The 21,327-nt window shown below is 32.1% G+C and overlaps 1 protein-coding gene across 4 annotated transcripts in view; it reads left to right on the forward strand.

The window, feature by feature from the left end:
* The window catches only part of NCOA2 (nuclear receptor coactivator 2), a 302,628-nt gene that overhangs the window by 167,309 nt on the left and 113,992 nt on the right, over window positions 1-21,327 (forward strand). For all 4 annotated transcript variants that reach the window (XM_051970063.1, XM_051970062.1, XM_051970064.1 and 1 more), the window contains exons 4-5: window positions 9,705-9,809; window positions 11,425-11,597. In XM_051970063.1, coding sequence (XP_051826023.1) covers window positions 9,724-9,809; window positions 11,425-11,597 — 259 coding nt within the window. In that variant the 5' untranslated portion in view covers window positions 9,705-9,723. The remainder of the gene's footprint in view (window positions 1-9,704; window positions 9,810-11,424; window positions 11,598-21,327) is intronic.

The following is a 21,327-nucleotide window of genomic DNA, read 5'->3' on the forward strand; positions in this document are numbered from 1 at the left end:
CTGAACATTTGAGGGATGTGCTGGAACCAGCATAAAGAATTGACCAGAAAAGAAAAATGTAATTTAGGGCATTACAATCCTGTAGTCACCTTTAGACTTTACATAGCTTTATTTGCAGATTAAGTTTTTGTTAGTTTATTCTTGTTTTATAAACAAATAAATGGGATCAGAGCTTTAGAGTGGAGTTGAATTTTGTCCTCTAGTATTAAAGTGTTTTTAAAATCAAAAGGATCAGGCTTAGATTTAGGAAATGTATCCTGCTCTGTGTGATTTTATGTAAAAGTAAATCCCTCTTTAAAAATTTCATTACCTCACTCTGATGAATTTCTGACTTAAGGTCACATATATATCTAAACATCTGTACATCCTTTGTAACAAGAAAAGCAGCTTAAAATGTTTCTCTAGGAAAAGTGAGAGACAATAGAGTTATATAAAAACAAGTGTCTGATTAAAACTTCTTTGTAATTCTGGTGAGAATAATAAAAATTTTGCTACAACATTTTTTTTATTGAGTAAAATAATTTTATTTCTATAATGTGGTATAGTGCTATTGAATATACTTTTTGTCAGGAAAAATTTGTTTTCTGTTGTCTTATAATGAACAGAAAATGTCTAAAAGTGTTAAATTTATTTCATGTGCAAATGTACATAGTAACTTTTTTTGTTTGTTTTCACAAAGGACATACTTTGTGGTACAAAAACCTTATTTTCTTACATATCAATGTTACTCTGCTACAGAAATATATAGTTCATTATCATACTATAAAAATACTATTGAGAGAGGGAAAAAAGGAATTACATGATTTGATTCCTGAGTAGTTAAATAATTAGTCAGTATGAGATAACTTGTATATTCCCTTTTAAATTTTAAAAATAATACACAGATTGATGAGGGAGTAGGGCACTTATTCTCATTTCCTCCTTTTTGAACCAAGTTACCTACCTAAATCTAAAATAAAGATCAGCAGTTAAATTAAATATTCTCACTGAGCAGTTGAAGAGAACTTTTTTGAAGAAAGTTATTTAATCTTGAGCTAGTTATTAACTTGCTTTGCTCATTTGCAATACAGAAGAGTTGCACTAGGTAACCTCTGGTTCTTTCCTATTCTGAATCTATTTCTGTGATGTTATTTTTTTCCTCATCTTTTAAAAATATTGAACCCTACAGAAAATAAAATGAGCATTTCCATACACAAAGTAAAATAGAAAAGATTGTAACTTTATATTATGAACAGCTTGCTTTTTTTTTTCTTATAGTATCTGTATAAATACAGCATGTTATTTTCAAAACTAGAACAATGTATACAGTAAGAACATTATAAAGAAAAAATTTTGGATGACTCAAGAATTCTGATAATGAAGTGATGAGCATGATTTCTGATAACTGAAGATAGGCAAGCTATCCACCTTCTTGATAGAAAGCTAGGATGTAGACTTAGGATGCAAAATAAGGATGCCATTGCTGAAGTGGTGATTTGTTTTGTTTGCCTATGCCTATTTCTTGAAAAGGACTCCTCTCTTCCTCTTTCTTTATCTCACTTCCACTTTCTCTCCTTCTGTTCTTAATTTGAGGGTAGGTGGGAAGAAGAGGGAGCTTGGGACTGGGTAACCAGAAAGGACGGTTGGAAACATTTTTTAAATTTGCCAGACAGAAAGCCAAAAAAAAAAAAATCAAGACAAAAAGGACAATTGAAAGTTAAATGTTGGATTTATTACATATTTTAAAAGAAAGGAAATCTATGTATTATATTGTATTCAATCAATTAATAAAAATATTTATTAAGTACCTATTTTGCCATATAGCTACTAAGCACTGGGGATACAAAAAGGCACAAAAGATGTGTCTCCAAGGAGCTTAGATCATCTGCTTACTTAGAAAATTTTCTTTTATTTTAAAAATCTTAAAGTTTCAGTGGTCTCTTATCTCATTTGTTTAAAATGCCTTCAAATTACTTTCCAAGAATAACTGACAGGTATCAAGATAGAGTAAAATTTACTGGCGAATTTCAACTTAAACCTGTGCATAATTGGTGGGTGATATTGAAAAAGTGACTGGCATATATTAGCAAGTATAACCAGTGATTCATTTTTTTTCTATTAATATTAAGGCATAAGGTATCGTTTTTATGTATTCTTTGTCATTAAAACTAAATATCAAACCAAATTCATCTTTTTTCAAGTGTTAAATTGAGATATTTTAAAAACTAGTAAAGCATTTAATCATCTTATTCTCACTAAAATATTATTGGTAATTTATTGAGCAAAAGTTTTCATGCCATTATAAATGAAGTAAAATGATTTTTAAAATAATGTTTACTTTTCAAATTGATGTTTTAAAATGTTTTTTACATGTTTTATGATGCTCATTATATGTTAGTATTAGTTGATAAGATGATAAATGAATTAGTAATATATTTGACATATTCAAACATGAGATACTCAAATTTTTTTTTGCTGTTGAGTCATTTGATAGAAAAGTTTGAAAATCACAGATCTGAGAGTACTACATACAGTTCCTTAAAGAACTTTAGTGAAGTCTTTTAGAGAAAACTTTGCATAAAATTCAGACGTCTGAATACACAATCTTTATACCCCTTTCCCCAGGCCAAGGTGGGAGAAAGTAAAAATGAGAATGAACTCCTACTTATTTCTGTAATACTAACATAACAGCCTCTTTCTCCTCCCCTTCTCCCCCATCTCTTCTTGACTTTTAATGTTCTGCTTAACTAGATGTGATCTATATATAGAAACTGTTATTGCTTAGGGGTGAATGTTGAGGAACAAAATTAGATCTTATATTTGAAGATTTGGTTCATCTCTGTTTGGGAAGCCTCTCCATGTTTTTAGGGCACATAGCTATACAGTTGCCCAAAGTCAATTAGCTTTAAATGCTACTTAACTAAAAACATTCATTTTGCCAATAATTTAGCACCACTGTCCTCTTGAAAAATGTGTGTGTGTGTGTGTGTGTGTGTGTGTGTGTGTGTGTGTGTGTGTGATTATTTAACGTATACCAGGAAAAAAGTCCTGTTACCTTGGAATGATTGTGGGGATGTGTGTAATAAATAGTAAGAAAAAATAGCAATAAAATATGTTTGTGAACCTGCAGTTATAAATTTCCAGGAAATGTGTGTTTTAGGTACCATTACATTATGATGAAAAAAAAAACAGCTTGGCACTTAATAAGTCTTGAGTAGTGCAAATCAAATGCAAACAATCTGTTCAATTATATTATTATACTTAGATCTAAAGATGCTGCCTCCTTTCTTATACCATTTATCCCCATTTATTCTTTTTGAGGAAATATGTCAGTGATACTAGTCAGAGGAAGATATAATTATCGTGATGATGCATTTTTTAAAAATAACTTACTGACAAAAACATAAATCTCTTTTCTTAGGTTACAGAGAAAGCATCTGGCTACATCATTTTAGTTAACTAGTACTTGAAAAGTTTTCTTTAGGGATGATACCTTATCTTAAATGTGAACCACTAGAGTGTGAAGGAGATTATAACATATTCTAAAGGCACTGACTTTCATGTTGGATCCTTAGCAGTCAGAGTAGAAGTAAACAGCTTGGATCAGGATAGTACCTTAGCTGAGTAGTGGACTTAAAGTAAAAGTTTCTCAAATTGAATAAAGCAGCATTTCCCATTTTTCTTAAGTCTAAGAATGGTCTCCAAAATTGGGCTACCATAATATATAACATTGCCTTAGGGAAATGGTTTGCTCCAAATTGTCTAACTTTTTGTTCATACCTTTTAGTTTTTCCTGAATACCCTTCCACCCTCCCGCATTGATACTTTGTATCTATGAGTTTTCAACTTCTAAGTATTTCCTAAATGCCAAGCCTAGTGCTAGATGTTAAGGACAAAAAGTTAGAAATAAAATAATTCCAAACTCATTCACTTCATTGAGAGACACAATGTATTATGCATATAAAAATACATAAAATGTATATTATAAAGAAACATGATGCAAAAAATAAAAGGAATTTGCATAAAAGGCAAGTAGCATCTATTGAGTCTGGTCATACTTTATATAAGAACTAGCCCTTGAGCTAAAGAGATGGTAATGGGAAGGAGTGCATTTCCAAGCATTGGGGGGGCATTTTCCAGGCATTCCTGCACAAAGGGGACTAAGATGGGAAATGGAGTGATATGTGAGGAACAGCAGAAGGACAATTTTGTTTGGAGTTTAGAGTGGTTAAAAGGAAGTCATAGCTTGGCTTATAAAGGATGATGCTATCCACTTTCAAAGAATGAGAAAAACAAATGTAGGATGGTCTGTATCAGTGTGTATGTATGCGAATGTATAAGTGTATGTATGTGAATGTATAAGTGTATGTATGTATATTGTTGTAGGTATATATTATACATGTAAATATGTGGATGTGCTTAATTGGAGCCTGATTTGAGGAGGTAGGGGGAGGATGAGAAAAAAAGAATAAAAAGTAAAAAAAAAAAAAAAAAAAAACACAGCAGAGAACAAAGAAAACCTATATGGAAGCAAAGATAGTATAGACTTTTTTTGGAAATAGAAATTTATTATCTCATATTTTGAATCCTCTCATGTTCTATGAATATGGAAATTTTTTTTTCCTTTTTCTATTTGGTATCTGAGTTTCAAATAACATTTTTTTAAACGGAAGTCTGGAAAGATAGCTTAGAATTAAATTATGAAGGACTTTTCAGTATCAAACTGAAGATTTTATATTTTCTTCTTAACCCCAAGGAGTTTATATTTGGTTCTAGAGGTCATAAGAAGCCAGAAGCAGAATGGGAAACAATCACTATCCATACCCCTCCTAATTCTTTTGGACACAAAGACTGCCTGCCCCTATTATCCATTGCCCTTCATTGCCTGATGATATCATCCAGCAATGGTCATCTCTGTTTCTTAACTCAGCATTTTGGTTAATAAATAACATTCACTAATCATTCTTGGGTTAACAAAGAACTTTATACTTTAACTCATTTATCCCTATGAAATAGCAGAATAGCTATTATTATACTCTTGTTACAGACAAGGATACTTGTCAAAGAAAAATTATTGGCTTTTTCAAGATTATATATAGTAAAAAGCGGGCTGAGAATTTGAATCTAAGACTCCTCTGATTCCCACATGTCACATTTTCCACTAGACCATGATGACATAGTAACAACATTAAGAAATCCAATGTGATTCTCAAATAATATTTATACAAAATCTGTATCAACCTTATCTATTTAGTATCATCAAAGTGAACAGCTTTGCCTCTCTATGTCTCAACTCTACTAGATTTTCAGCACTTTCAGTTCCAAAAGCCTAAGAAAATACAATATTGTTCTCTGCTCTCCTTGTCTTTTCATGTATTAGTTATTTCTTAATCTTCCTATACATTTCATTTATCATCAATCTGAAGATGACATCTAGATCTATATCATATATCCTTTCTCCTTCTCATTGTGCATCATCAACTAAAACTAGATATTTTGGAGCCATTTTAAACTTGATATGTCTAGCACACAAACTTTCCAGTATCCCTTCTTCTAGTCATTCTGATTGCTAGCCTTGTCATCACTCTCAGTCATACCATGTCTCATCACTTAACATTTCAACCCTCACAACATCTCTTAACATAAATTTTTTTTCAGCATACACAGCCATCACTCTAATTCAGGTCCTTCATCACTTTTTTCCTGAACTATTGTATTAGCTTCCTAATTGATCTTCCCACAGTGCTAAAAATGATTTTCCTACAGTCCAAGTCAGGTTAAATCACCTTCTTCACAGCTAGTAGCTTCTACTAGCCTCCTATTGCCTCTAGGATCTAATGTAAACTCTTCTTTTTTGGCATTTAAGGTTCATCACATAATCCTTTCCTTGTTTTCTAGTCTTGTCCCACATTATTCCTATCTTCCATTCTAAAGTTTAGTCATACTGATCAGTTGCTAACAAGATGCTCCAGCCTTTATACCTACTATCTCCATTGTCTGAAATATTCTTTTTCTTCACCTCTAGCACTTGCAATCTGTGGGTGTCTTTAAAATTTAGCTCAGATGACTTCTACTGGAGACTTTTTCTACTACCCTGAGCAATTAGAGTCTTTTCTTTTATACTGTCTTATAAACATACATACAGCAACTGTGAAAATGTAAATTTTTTGAGACCCAGGTCTATTTTTGCCTTTTCTTTGAATCCCTAGCATTTTACTTAGCATCTGATACATTATAAGCCCTTTTAAAAATTCTTCTTTGCTTGATTGATTTCTGTTAACTAACAGGCCTTCTTCCTATCGCTGTCAGATAAGAACTTGGACTTGGTGACAGTGTTACCCCATACTTCCAACACATCATTACCCTATCATGACTGTGTCATTCCACTTGGCCTCTTGAACTCAATGTACAATTGTTTTCATTTTCCTTGAATAATAATATTTATTGATCCACTTTATGTGGACCTTTAACAAAAATCTGGATTTGCAGCAGAGGCAACAGCTGTATGTAGACATCTAGCATTATGCCAAATGAAGCAGTATGCCTTTTTAGCCATTAAGGCAAAAATGACAACTGATGGACTCTTTGATATTAGTATTCATATTTTGGAGATATGTCATCTGTTAAATTATAAAAAATGTAAAATTTATAAAAATGTATAACAAAATTTATAAATAAGGAGTTTCTTATGTATTTTATATATGTAACATTTTAAAGTTTACAAAAGTTTTTTTAAGGTTTGTTATTTTATCTTCAAAATAACACATTTATATAGTTAGATATCCTCATTTTACAGATAAAGAAATCAGGAAAGAAAAAGGTTAAATGATTTGCTCAGGGTCACATAGTTGAGTGTCTGAAACAAGATTTAAACTTGGATTTTCTTGACTCCAGACCCTGTATGCCATCCCCTGAACTTTATATCTAGTCCAATTTCCTTGGTATTTTGTAGATGTTGGATTTTTGCAAGCCACAGTGATGTGTTCTTCGATTTTCTGTTACTTCATTACACAGTCTGCATCACTTGAAGTGCAATCTCTTTGAGGATAACCTTTCAGTAGTTTATAGTGTCAGTGATCTGATTATGAATCATTATACTAAACCCCATCTTTTCTATTAACATATTTGTATGATTCAATTATTTGTTCATTGCCTCTTTGATGCCATATTATTGGTTGAGTTATTGTGGATATCACCTATGAAGTGCCTTTTACTCTTAGATTTTAGGCATTTAATTGACTCTTGGGAGAAATAAACCATTTTTTGGTCCATAAGATAAATTCATTGGTATATACCTGTTATTAAGTTTCTTTTAAAAATATTTCTGTAAATTTTAAAATCTTGTATCTTGTGTTCTGAGAATATCTTATTAATCTTCATTCTTTTCTTTGGTAAAGAAAATCTTGCTATAAGAATTTTGTTTTTCTTTTTTACCATGGTTGGTTTGGGAGGGAGAAAAAAAATACATTTATGTTAATTGAAAAAATAAGATTAAATTTTAAAACAATTAAAAATTTTTCCATTTAAAAGACTTATTGTGTAAATAGGTATCATTTGCACTAAAATGTGTTTTTTTCTGTTAAATAGTGATTTTAGGAAAGTAGTGAGTCTCTTATTACCTTCAGATTTCACCTTGTTAACTATATGTAATTAAGGTAATTTACAATGTAACTTCTTATCCACTGGTTCAATTCGGTATTGTTAGTTACAGTTAGTCCCTATTCTTGCTTGACATAAATTGAGAATTTGTTGAAAAAAATTTCTAGGGGATGAAGTAGCTATTTAATTGTACTTTCATTGGAATCATACAACTTGATCATCTTGTGTATATCACATGATAAGACATTTGGTTACACCTATTGGTTAGTAGGCTTAAGCTGTTTCCTTGGAAAATTCTCAATTTTTCATAACTTTTTCCTAATCTTATAGTATATGTACTGTTTTAATTTTATAATAGTTTTTCATATGAACATCAAATTCTCTAATGGCTCCACTATGCTTCTATCCCTTTTATTGTATTTGCAGTACCTTACTGAGTTACAGGTATGGAACTAATAGAAAGGCATTTTAGTAGTCAATAATGTCAGTGTTAAATATTAGTGCTCTTAGGTATTTTGTTTAGTAATTATTGAATCTATAAGTTGTACATGATGCCCCTGGCAATTTTTGGCATGCCCTTTCTATGTCCTCGCTGATTTATTCTAAGTGTGTGGATAGTTGTTTTGGGGAATCAGTATAAGCTATTTATAAGGATATAATTATATTTAGGGTGATTCCTATCGTTCTCAACTTTTGATAAAATTGTTGTGACAAATAAGTTAAGGTTTTATGTTCTTTTAGTTTTCAAAACACTAATATTTTATTTTTGTTTCAACAATCTGAAATTGTCAGGATGAATTATCTGTGTTTCATAGATATGGATAAATGACTCAGCTCGTGTCATTCAGGTCGCCATTGTCAGAGCCAGAATTAGCACCCAAGTCTGATAGTTCCTACTCTTATGTACTATGCTGGGGGTTCCATATATATATATATTAAGATTTTATTGGTCTGAAATTGTATTCTCTTTTTTTATTGTTTTTTGAAAGTGGATACTGAATAGATCTTTAGATTGTTGTTATTCCATTGTTTTTCGGTTTTATCTGACACTTTATTGACCCAATTTACGGTTCTCTTGGCAGAGATACTGGAGTGATTTTCTATTTCCTTCTCTAGTTCATTTTACAGATGAAGAAACAGGCAGACAGTGTTAAGTGACTTGGCTAGAGTCACACAGCTAGTATGAGTCTGAGGCCAGATTTGAACTAAAGAAAATGAGTCTTCCTGACTCTTGAATCTGATTTTCTATACACTGAGCCACCTAGATGCCCAACTGTTTAGATACTAATAATTAAAATGAATGTCAACACACTGGTTCTACCTGTTTGTCTTGTATCTTTTCATTTTTCTGATTTGAAATTATCTCACATCAGGATACAGTTCATTTTCCTAAGAGTGAAGAAAAAAAGCCCATCTCTAGAGTTTGGATTTGTTAGGGAAGGGATAAAGTCATCACAAAGTTGGATATAATAAGTGACAGTGTGTGACATAGGAAAAACTGCATTTGAGTGCAGGAAGAGGATGTAGAGAATGTGACAAACTTCCATAGAGGGTACTACAAAGTAAAGGGCGAGGGGAGGCCAGTGAAAACCCCAACTACTGAGGCAGGAGAAAACTTTTATAGATTTACTTGGGGGAGAAAACAAAGGAAAAGAGTTTAATGTCTGTCTGACTAAAAGCTTTTGGAATAATTAAACTTGGTTGTTCATCACTATGTCATGGGGCACTTCTGCAGAGATTGGCCTTCATATTGACTGAACCAGAACAGACTGGGAAGAGCCCAATTGCATCACCTTGTAAGTTTCTACAATGTCAAAATTACTGCTAAAACTAGAACAATTGTAGTGACAGTGTTAATCAGAAGGACATAGTTCCATTTGAAGCTGGGGTGCAGTTTGACCTGAGAGGTTTTGTATTGATAAAAGACATTTTTTGGTTTATTTCTTAAAATTATTTCACTCCCTATTAATTTTTTTTTTAATGTGAGCCTCAAATGTCAGTTGAGGGTATATGGGCTTATTAAAGTCAACCTATTGATTTGTACTCAATCTATGATATATACCAAATCAAGAATATATTATTGTTCTGATACATTATCTTTACCTGCTGTTTTTCTTTCATTATAGTTGCTGATATGTGTTCAAGATGAGTGGGATGGGAGAAAATACCTCTGACCCATCTAGGGCAGAGACAAGAAAGCGCAAGGAATGTCCTGATCAGCTTGGCCCCAGGTTTGATTCATTCCAAGGAAAAAAAATATTATTGAGAAAGTCATATACTTTGATACTTTGCAGGTTCCTGTCACCTCTAAAAGAGTTATTCTAGAACTTCCAGTGAAGACTATACTTCAAATACAAATATATTATTAATTAGTTTGTTAGTTAATTTGTTAGTTAATTAACTAATTAGTTAATAAACCTTTATGATCTTAAGCAAAATATGCACACATTTTATATTCTGAAGATTCAGAAAAATGCCAGAGTTTTCTAATAATCTCAAGAGAGTTGAATTTATTTCTTCTGAATCTTCCTGTCTAGTAACTACTAAAACTAATCAATCCTTGGTTTTTACGTGTTTTTTTGGTTTTGGAGTAACAGAATGTCAAGAGATTTAGAGTACCAAATAAGGAGTTATATAACATTAGCTTTAATGTTGGGATTGGAATATATACACACAATTTTTTTTTGAGAGAAAAAAGTTAGATAGTATATAGTTTATTGACTTGGAATAGAATTTAAAAAAAACTTTTCAGTGAATATTACTAATATTATAAAATTTGACCTAAATTGTAGGAAGTTAAAAGAAAGGAGGAAAAAAAAAAAAGTAAGAGTGACTAAAGGATTTAGAGAAAAGGATTGATAAAATAGAATGTGATTAACTTCTATTAGTACAAATCTCTGCTTCATTGAAAATGTACCCTCCCCTTTTAGATAGTGTTTGATTAGTTAACCTCTTCCTTTTTAGCTCCAGCTTTCAATTCTAATCTGACACTTTCTAACTTTCTGGTTATCTAAAATTTCTTAATTGTTCAACCATATCTGGGAAAAATTGGGAATCTCAGTTTTTCATTATCTGAAAATTTAGATGTTTGGTGTAAATATCTTTACCAGCTTTAAAATGATACCACATAGATAAACTTAAATAGTGGTAGAGACTTGATTATTTCAGTGTTTTAGATCAGATTTTAAAGGTCCATATGTACATAAAGATATTTTTATTATAATCTCAAAGAGAATAAATATTTTGATTTGTTTGCCACTTAAGGATTGATAACTCCATTGTGTTTTGAAAAGGAATGATATTATTTCATAAAACAGTTACCGATATACACAAGAAAATTCAACTACATTTCATATTTTTATTTTAATTCCTAAAAACCTAAGAATTGAACATGCTTTATTTACATTTCATTTATCATTTGGCTTGGATGATTAGCATTTATTCTGATTCAGTTTCACTTTTATTTTTAGCTTTGCTCATTGTTCTATGGTTTTTATCCACTTGTCCCAAAAGTTTTTCTGATTAATTATTTAACACTACAAGGCAGTGTATAAAAATTACTTTTTGTTTTCATTCATTTGACATTAAGACATTTTCTTTTTGTTGTATTAACTTAACAATTTCCTCCTCTCCTTCCACCCCCCCAATAAATGTTTCTATACAAGTTCAGGTTTTAATGTTTTTTTTCAGAGTTTCTATGTTTTGTGTATTTGTGTGAGTTGAGTGCATATGCATATATGTATATGTATTATATATGCACAAGCAACTTGTAATATCTTTAATAACTTCTGTTGTATAAAATATTTATCATGATATATTTAAAGTCAATATTTATTTCCATTTTAGCCCTAAAAGGAGCACAGAGAAACGCAACCGTGAACAGGAAAATAAATACATCGAAGAACTTGCTGAGCTGATTTTTGCAAATTTCAATGATATTGACAATTTTAATTTTAAACCTGACAAATGTGCAATCTTAAAAGAAACTGTGAAGCAAATTCGTCAGATTAAAGAGCAAGGTAAGAGTTTTAGATAACTATTTTGGAGAGTTTTAGTTTTGTTTAGTCTGATAGGCACTTCAAACTATCCAATTTTTATGTTTAAATCACTAATGAAGTCGTGTTGTCATGGTACAGGATAAAATGTAAATATCATTTGCTGGAGTTTATATGCAAACCATTCTCATAGGTTTAGGTGTGGGTAAATTCCATAATTTGGGCAGAAGCCAATTTAATGGAAACCAGAATTGTAGAACACAAAGTAACTTCTTTTTCAACTATTTAGCCCATTTGATTTAAGTCTTTGAGCCTCAACTGTAGGTGTCACTTAGGGTTAAAACTTCATGTGACAATAGATTTGAAAGACCCTAATCTCTAGTTAGAATTCTTTTGTGAAGTTTACATATAGTATATGACAGCTTTCTTCCTGCTTTGGGTTTTTTAGTTTTTTAGGAGTTGTGATTTTTTTTTGTTGTTGTTGTTTTTTGTTTTTTTGGTCTGAGACCAGTTTTCTGTCTTCTTTTCCTTTGATATTTCTGCCTATGGAAAAAAGTAAAGAAAATATTTTTTAAAAATACTTTTGACTTTGTAGTGCCAAAAAGACTTATTTGGGCAGGCATAAACAGTGTCTCAGTGCTTAGGGCTAATACATGCTTATAAAGTATGAGTGTAGTGTTTTACTTCAGGGCTAAAAAGATTATTATCTTCTTGTAATTTGTTTTTGAAGGTATCCTCTTAGATTCCATACTCTTTCATCTAAAACCTTTCATATAATATTCCAGGAGTAAATCCTTTAGAAAGGTAATATTCCTCTTTGTACGTTATATTAACCTGAAACCCTTATGTGACCCATCAACCCCCAAATTTCTGTCTCCCTGCTAATATCATTAACACAGGGAGATAGAAATTTTTAGGTATGTACTTTTCTTCTAGATTGTGATTTAAAGCAAGTGACCAAGTGTAGGAAAATAGAAATCTAAAGCTAGTATGAAATTGAGAGAATATCTAATCCCCAACCCTCTCCTTTTCTGAAGGTGAGGTCCACAAAAAGTTAAGTGATATGCCTAAAGATGTAACGAAAGCCAGATGGGGCAAAGTTTGAACCAGAAATAAATGCCCTGTTTGTGTTGTTATTGGGGATATGTCACTTGAGCACTATCTTCTTTTGCCTCTTCCTATGGGTTTCCTCTCCCTCCACAGATTTTAAAATGTCTGTGTTCACTCTAAATTTTTATATTCTCTTGATTGTCTTTGCAAAGGTTAAAATATTCTTTCTACCTCAGTTTCTCTACATGGAATTGTTAGCAGTGCTTAGCTCACAAGATTAAGATGAGATTTAAATGGTTGAAGTTTATAATGTTTTAAAGATGAAAATAGCTTGCAGATTGTTTTGGTTATAACTGATTCATTCAAGTGAAGAAACTATTAAGTTTGCTCAGATTTCTTAAAGTCTAAAAGAGACTATTTTCTATATACTATAGATATTGAATAGGAATCTTACATTTTAAAACAATTAAGTATTTTCAACTGTCGTGTACTTACAAGAAAGTTTTATAGAACACTGTTGATTCCTCTTGAAAACAAAAGACATGTTAAGATCTGTTGTGCTGGGACTTTGCCATTATTTTACTATGTTTTGAGTCAAAAAAGATACACACTACAACCACCCAAGAAGCTGTAACAATAAATAACTTGTTATTTCTTATTGTTCTAAATAATACGCCAACTGATTTTAAAGTAAATTGCATTTGAATATACAAAATAAACCTGAAAAGCAAACTGAAATAATTGAAATGCATAAATTAAACTCATTTTCAAGCTATTTTAGACATTTATTCCATGTTTCATAAAATGCTTCTTGAACAGATAGAAGGGAAGCCATTAGTTAAAATTCTTTACTACTTCATTTACCACTTCAATTATATAATGTATTTGGACAGCCACATGACACCTATGCTGAAAAAGGCATGTATATTTCCTCTCTGTAACCTAAGATATTCAGATATGTTACCTATATTACCTGAGATTCACATTGGACTGTGAAAGAGTGTCCCCAAAACAATAACTCTCTAGACTAAAAGTAAGGCTGACTGGCTAGCCAGTTCTTCCTACAATAAGAATTTTGACACATATAACCCTAAACTTAGCTAGATTTTCATTCAGTTTTATAAATTACATAGGATAAGTAAAGGTGCAGGTAAAATGGTTTGAAGAGTTGGAGGAGAGTATCACTATAATAAACTTCCTCTTGCACCCAGTATTTTGCAGAATCTTAAAGTAACTTTGTTCAAACATAAGTCATCCAAAAATTCAAACACTGAAATAGATAACATAAATGGATTGTATATATACAGGAACTTTGCTGTAGAATAACTTGTAGGAGCACAGAATGTCCTCCAACACAATTGTTCTTTCTGAATCTAAGCAAACTTTGTTATCAGGAATGAAAGAGAAACTTTGCTCATGTCCTCCATGATGTTATAAGTATTCTCAAAGTCAGAGGCTGTATCATAAGAGTTTAATTTATTAAATAAACTTGTTTGCTGATTGATTTTTCATATTAATGAAATGTGATTAGTTTATATATGTGTTGACTAGAATTCTGAATCTTTATTTTATTATCAATTGAGATAGATGGTGGGAATGCGCTTTCTTTGTTTTTAGACTCAATTATAGGGAAAATTAAACCATTATCCATTCCATATCAGAACTTTTCCCATTGAGGTTCAATATCATGGGTTAGCATAAGAAATTAAATGGAAATTTTGGAGGAGTTTTGCAGAAGTTGTAATTGACATGTGAAGGGCAGCAGAGAACACAAAAAAAGTTAAAAACTCAGAAATGCATAAGTTATATATATGTGTGTATGTATATATAGTATTGTATAATATCAAAATATTTTGTCTTTTAATACTATAATAACTTAGACTTTTTCTCTGGTACGAAGGAGGACCAAAAAAATTTTACATAGATTTTTTTAGATCATAGGGGTGCTGTGCCACTAACCCATATGATATGGAAAGGAAACTGTTTTGGGAAGAAATTTTTTTTAAATTTCAAATAGAAATCGGTTCAGATGCTATATTCAGCAAATTATCATTAGCCATAATTTCTGTGAAATTTTAATACCATATGGTGAAGGGCAGAAGGAAAAGTTTGAACTTCTTATTAAAAAAATTAAAATTGAATGGGAAGGAATTAAAATTCTATTAGGAAAAGGTGAAAAAAATGATGAATTTCTGTCAATCCTGTATCATTGCTCTATATTAAGTAGTGCCTCTTGTTTCATAGAAGTTGGAATACTTTTTGTTGATTTTTAAAATTAGTAAAAGCTCTTTACCACAGCTATGTAATTTATTTGAACAGCAAAATGCATGCAATTAACTTAGAGAAAATTGGTTAAACACTTGAAATGCTATAGAGAAAAATGTGGTTTGTCTAGTTGGTAGCCATGAAGCTACTCTGTTTTAAGAATTGTTCTCCATTGGAATAAGCTAGTGAAATAGAGTCACTGGTGTCCCTATATGATCTAAATATATTATTTTTTTTAATGCTTTTGGTTCTAGTAAATTTTGATATATGCTAGTATGCCAGAATTCTGATTTGATTCATACAATGCAGAATTTTTTTGTCCTTTTAAAAAGTTGGCTCAAAACCATTATTAGTAAATATTTATTTTTGTGGTTATTTTTCTACTGATATGATTTTTAAAGAATCAATATCGTTTCAGCAAGTACAATTTGTGAATGTCCCAAATAGTAATTGACTGTGCTAATGCTTAGACCAAGTATATGAGTTCCATTTTAATCTTTATGTACCCAATGCCTTCAACAGTTAATAATTGCTTGTTATTTGCTTAATTGTAGGGTGCGGGAGTAGGGGTTTATTGCAGGAGATAGAAGTAGCTGCAGAACTAATTCTTAATCAGTATAACAAATCATGAACGGGAAGTTAAAATTTCCTTTGTGAAATTTTCTGTTTGTTGGGATGACTTTGTATGTTTGCTAGAACAAAGACTAGTGTTTTCTATGTCTTGTACTTAGGCACTTGGTAAGAATCACTACAATGGAAATAAGTAAGTGGGTAGAATCCAAGAGTCAAATAAAATTTTTATTTTTTTACTGATCTAGTTGTTTTAAGAGTACTTTGTAAAACTTGTTACTTCATTTATTTTTTTTTCCTCTCTCTCTCTCTTTTTTTAAAGTATTTGAAACTCTTTGAAATAATTATTGAAGGATTTTTTTCTTAACAGATCATTTTAAACAGCAAATCTCCTATCATAGTCTAGTTTTCTTCAGGTAATGATTGATAGTTTCAGCCCTCTTCTACCCAGGCTCCCCACTACTATTTTGGCATTCTCATATACTGTTGGATGGATTTGTTCCATGAGGAAGCAAAGTATCAAGCTGGCTGTCAGGGCAGAATAGTTTTTATTACCTTGAAACATAATAGTTTTATATTAATATTGTTAAATTTTTAAGTACTAATTTTTAGATGCCATTTCAGATAACTGGAATGACAGTTTAAAATTTTCCTGTGCCACTATTAAAGAATAATGTTTTTAAATTATATGGAAAAGTAGCATAAATGAGAAAATAGAGGTCACCAGTTCTCTTAAGGGCAGCTAGATGGTGCAATGGAAAGGATGGATGAATGAATGAATAAATCTTTTAGAACAGCCTAACTTTGAAAGTTGAATGTATGCAAGTAGTATCACTATCATAAATAAACCACTTCAGAAAATGTAGTATTCTAGAATAAATCATTTTTGTTAAATGAACAATCGTTACTAATAAAATACATACTTCATGTTTAGGATGATAGGTTACTATTAAAGTCATCTAGTTTAGGTCTCATTTTACTAATTAAAAAAAAAAAAACTCTGATATTCCAAGAAGTCACAGACCTTGCCCAATATCACATAAATTTAAGGGTGTTTTTTTGGTTTTTGATTTGTTTGTTTGTTTGTTTGTTTGTTTGTTTTAATATACCTACAGTGTATCAGATGGTGGGAACTATATGGACAAAAAGGCAGTAATCTCAACTCCAAAGGAAATATATGTAGGGCTCCATATGTAGAAATCATTCTATTCAAAGATAGAGGTGAAAGATGAACTATTGTATTTCAAAAAACTTCAGGGAGTTCATATTTTTTTTTTGATATTTCAGAGTATGTGAAAAAGGAATAATATATATTAAGCCTACACTGGTAACCAGGACTCAGATTTTAAAGGGCTTTAGAGTATGTTATTTGTATTTTATCATAGAAGCAATAAAGAAGTTTTGGAAGTTTTTGCGCCAAAGCATGTGATAATCAGAACTATAATATTATCAATTTGGCATTTATCTGGAGAATTTATTGTCTCCAAGAAACTCATAAAAGGACCCCTCTTTTAAAAAAGTTATTCATCACCTCTTGCATCAGCTTCCCTAATATGTCTCCCTGCTTCAAATTTCTCTCCACTTCATTCCTAAATATTGCTACCAAAATAATTTTTTTTTAAGTAGCTCTGACCATGTGATTCCACTACTCACTCAACTTTGGTAGTTGCTTCTTGCCTCTAGGATAAATATGTATTTCTCTGTTTAGCTTATAAAATTCTTGATAATAAAGATTCACTATTGTTTTTCTGCCTCATTGGACATTATTCCTACTCTGATACATAATCCAGCCCAACTGCCCTTTTCTTCTTTCCTGAAATAACATATCCATGTCCCATCTCTGTGCCTTTGAACTGAACATCCACTCCCACCCCACTCCCCCTTTCAGGCATTTCCTGTGCCTCATAAGACTCCTTTACTTCCTTCCTTTACTATCTTTTACATGAAGATTTCCTTATTCTTGCTGTTCCCCACCACCACCACCATTGCTAATGCCTACCTAACCTTCCAAACTACTTTGTATATATTTATATTTATTAATTTATATATGCTTTATATGTTTTTCTCTGGATTTACCTCTCCCATAAGAATGTAAACTCCTTGGGAGTAAAGATTATTTCATTCTTTATATTTGTATCTCTAATGTGTAGTTCAATGCCTGGCATATAGTAAGCGCTTAATACTTATTGATTGAAAAAGTATTTTTTAAGCCCCTACCATGAGCCAGACAATGTGATAGGTTCTTTGGTTACAAAGGACAAAATGAACATGTCCCTTCCTTTTATAGAACTCATATTCTAATGGGGAAGGAACATCATGCACACAAATATATAACTTTGAAAAAAATTTGATGAGAAGGCACTAACAACAATGATCAAAAAAAGCTTTTTTGCAGCAGATAGCCTTTAACTTATGTTTAAAGATTTTGTGATTTTCTTGGTGCTGGTACCTCCCCCTCCTCCCCCCCATTCACATATTTTATAATCCTTCTCTGAATGTATAAGCTGTGCTCCTATCTTAACTACTTATTCCCTATATTAGAATCCTATCCTTTTTTTCCCCTCTCCTGTATATGATGTCTGAGTCCAGCATAACTCTGAAATATTAATTTACATTTTTTTGCCACAAAACTAAGTGTCATATTTAACCTATATCAGGGATTGTTTGCTATCTTGGAGGGGGCCAAGAAGAGATAAAAAAAATCTGGAAGGTTTTGCAAAGGTGAATGTTGAAAAGTGTCTTTGCATGTATTTGGAAAAAATAAAATACTATTAAAAGGGTGGAAAAAAGAAACTAAGCACCACTCCCATATCTAAATAAGTTATGAATCTAAAAAGCAATTTACTGTTACCTTTTGTTTTGTTTTATTTTTCCTAAAAACATTTCATTAATATGTTTTATTTTTATTTTCATTATCAACCATTTGTGTTGTACCTCCCCTCTTCTCAGCCATCCCTTAGAATAAAAAAAAATTTTTTTTTTAAATTAGCACCACCAGACAACATATCACAGATCCTGATTCTGCAAAAGAAGCAAGGAGCAATGTCTTCTACTGTCTCTTTTTTAGGGCTAAACAATCATAATAATTTGTTGGATTTGGTTTCTCTTGTTTGGTTGTTGACATTTTTGGTGAAAAAAAATTATGATAGAGATTGATTGGTTGATTCTCTGTATTTGGGGGGGGGGAGCAGTAGCTCTTTCTGTGGTCATGCCAGTCTTTTAAAGTTTTGTTGTCATTTTATAGAGACATTAAATTTCTTTCTAATTTTCAGAGTCTATTGCTTCAGTAAGATTTTTACTTCTTAGATAATTGATTTTACAATTCTTTCTTCCAGACCACTCATTTACAGGTTTTCCCCCAGAGTTCACACTTCTCTTCTATTTGCTTCTTTATAGTGTTCTCATTTCAGTTTTAAAATCAGTTTTAGCTTTTTTTTTTTTTTAATTTTTTTTTTATTTTGCTGAGGCACTTGGGGTTAAGTTACTTGCCCATGGTCACACAGCTGAGACGTATTAAGTGTCTGAGTTCAGATTTGAATTCAGGTCCTCAATTTTAGCTCTTTCTTAAAGCTTCACTTTTTGTAAATAAAAAAGCTATTAATAAAAATATATATTAAAAAAAAGTTTCACTTTTTGCAGGTATTTTATTTGAGCTTGTCCTCCTCCCCCCGACTGTGATTTTTCCTTACAGTTTTGCTTGCAGATTTTTAAATCCAGTTTGGAATTATGGCTGCACAACTGTTAACCTTTTGTACTTCTTCCTTACTCAGTAAGCTGTGTAATAGGAACTCCAGTTGATCCTTCCCCTTAGACAACTGGATCTAGGCAGAAGTCCCCCTCCTCATCCCTCATAGAATTTCTCACCTTACATTTGATAGGTCAAGAAGTTCTATGCTTTTTGTCTTATGCCATAGCCACAGCCCCGTGTTCATGTAGTCCCTGCATTGCTATGTTCTGCAGCACAATTCCTGACTAAATCTCATCCCATGCATATCCTCTCCCCCTTTTAGGTTTATACCACATAGATCTTTATCTCTGACTTCATTTGGGGGGAGAATGGCTCCTTATGATTTTTTCGCTTGGATCTCCTAATCACAGCTCAGTCTAGTACATTTCCTAGAAATTTGCAGTCTTGAGGGAAAGCTCAGATGGTCTATTGTTGTTTTTCAGTTGTGTCCAACTCTTTGTGATCCCATTTGAAGTTTTCTTGGCAGAAATATTGAAGTGGTTTACCATTTCCTTCTCCAGTTCATTTTACAGATGAGGAACTGAAACAAACAGGGTTTAATGATTTGTCCAGGGTCATATAGCTAGTAAATGTCTCAGGCTGGGCTTGAACCCAATAACTTGAGTTGTCTTGACTCCAGGCCTGGCACCACCAACTGCATTTAGGTGGGATTTGTGATTTTATTTTCATCTCATGTCTGCTTTTCTCTGCCTACCTCCTTTTGAAAGTACTAATTTGTAAAAGGTTAAAAGGTAGTTAAATAAGGGAATAAAAGACATAGATCACCCATTGAATATATCGTATTTATGTATTATACTAGTATAAGTCTTTAGAATCTAATTTACCACTATATCTAAATGGATAGTGTCATCCAATCTTCCTAATAAAAGTTTTTTTCTTCCTAATGTTTCAAAAAGAATGTTTATTTTTATATCTTTTGAATTTTTCCCATTTTACACCTTTTTCATACTTAGAGTTATAATTTTCTAGTTTTTCATTGTAATTCAGTTATGAAGGGGCATCAGAGCTCCCTCTCTCTTTTCAGTCACAGGCAGAAATGAACATTTGATGCATTTGTGCCTGAGCAGTTCACATGAACAACACCTCTCCTGCTGCCCTCTTCTTGTCTATAGCAGCATACATGAGAATTAAAGATGAATTGGATTGAAAACAAGAATCTTTCAAATTTTATTTTATCTCCATACACTTTGGGGAAAGGGGGGGATTGGTAGAAGTGTGTCTATGATAGAAATAAGAATCTGAAGCTTATTTTACTGTTGAAAACCCAAAATTGGAATATTTCTTCCTAGATAAAATAAGAGCCACATAAACTTTTGAAATGCCAGCAGGGCATCAGAGGGAGAGAATGGTGACAGGAGAGAAGTTAGGGACTAGAGTCAAATAACAGATTAGGAATGTGAAGAAGCAAAGATCATTTTCAACTGTCAGAAATCAGGGAAGGATTTGTGGAGGTGTAGTTTGTCTTGAGATATGATGGATAGGGGGCAGCTAGGTGGTGCAGTGGATAGAGCACCAGCCCGGAAGTCAGAAGGATACAAGTTCAAATATGACTTTAAACACTATACACCTTAGCTGTGTGACCCTGGACAAGTCACTTAACCCTAATTGCCTCAACAACAACAAGAAATAAATAAATGAATGGATGGATAGATAGATAGATAAATGAATGGAAGGAAGGAAGGAATGATGGATGGTTGGGGGCAGCTAGGTGGCACAGTGGTGGATAGAAAAGCATGTCAGCAGCTAGGAGAAGGGAGGCAAGGACATTTCAAACATAAAAATAGAGGTGCTAGTAGTAATAGCTAAGGTATGTCATTTTAAGGTGCGCTATAACTATGGAAAATAGTGTGGGGCTTTGGAGTACAAGTTAGTAAAGAAGTTTCTGGGAGCTTCTGCCCCTTCTGTCTCTTCATCTTCCTGAGACATCTCTGGAAAGCTTTGTCAGCCCACCCACTGTTGGTTGTGGCACATGCCCCTGAGAATTTTCAGGGAGCCCTGTCTTAGCCCAAGGTCCTGCTGGCTGTAAGATAATCTTCCTAATATTCAAAAGTCAGGACATCATCATAGGCCCTGAACAGTCTAATCAGCTCCATCACTCAATGAACTTCTCTTTATCCACTG

The sequence above is a fragment of the Antechinus flavipes genome, chromosome 1 (genome assembly GCF_016432865.1).
Source record: "Antechinus flavipes isolate AdamAnt ecotype Samford, QLD, Australia chromosome 1, AdamAnt_v2, whole genome shotgun sequence".
NCBI lineage: Eukaryota > Metazoa > Chordata > Mammalia > Dasyuromorphia > Dasyuridae > Antechinus > Antechinus flavipes.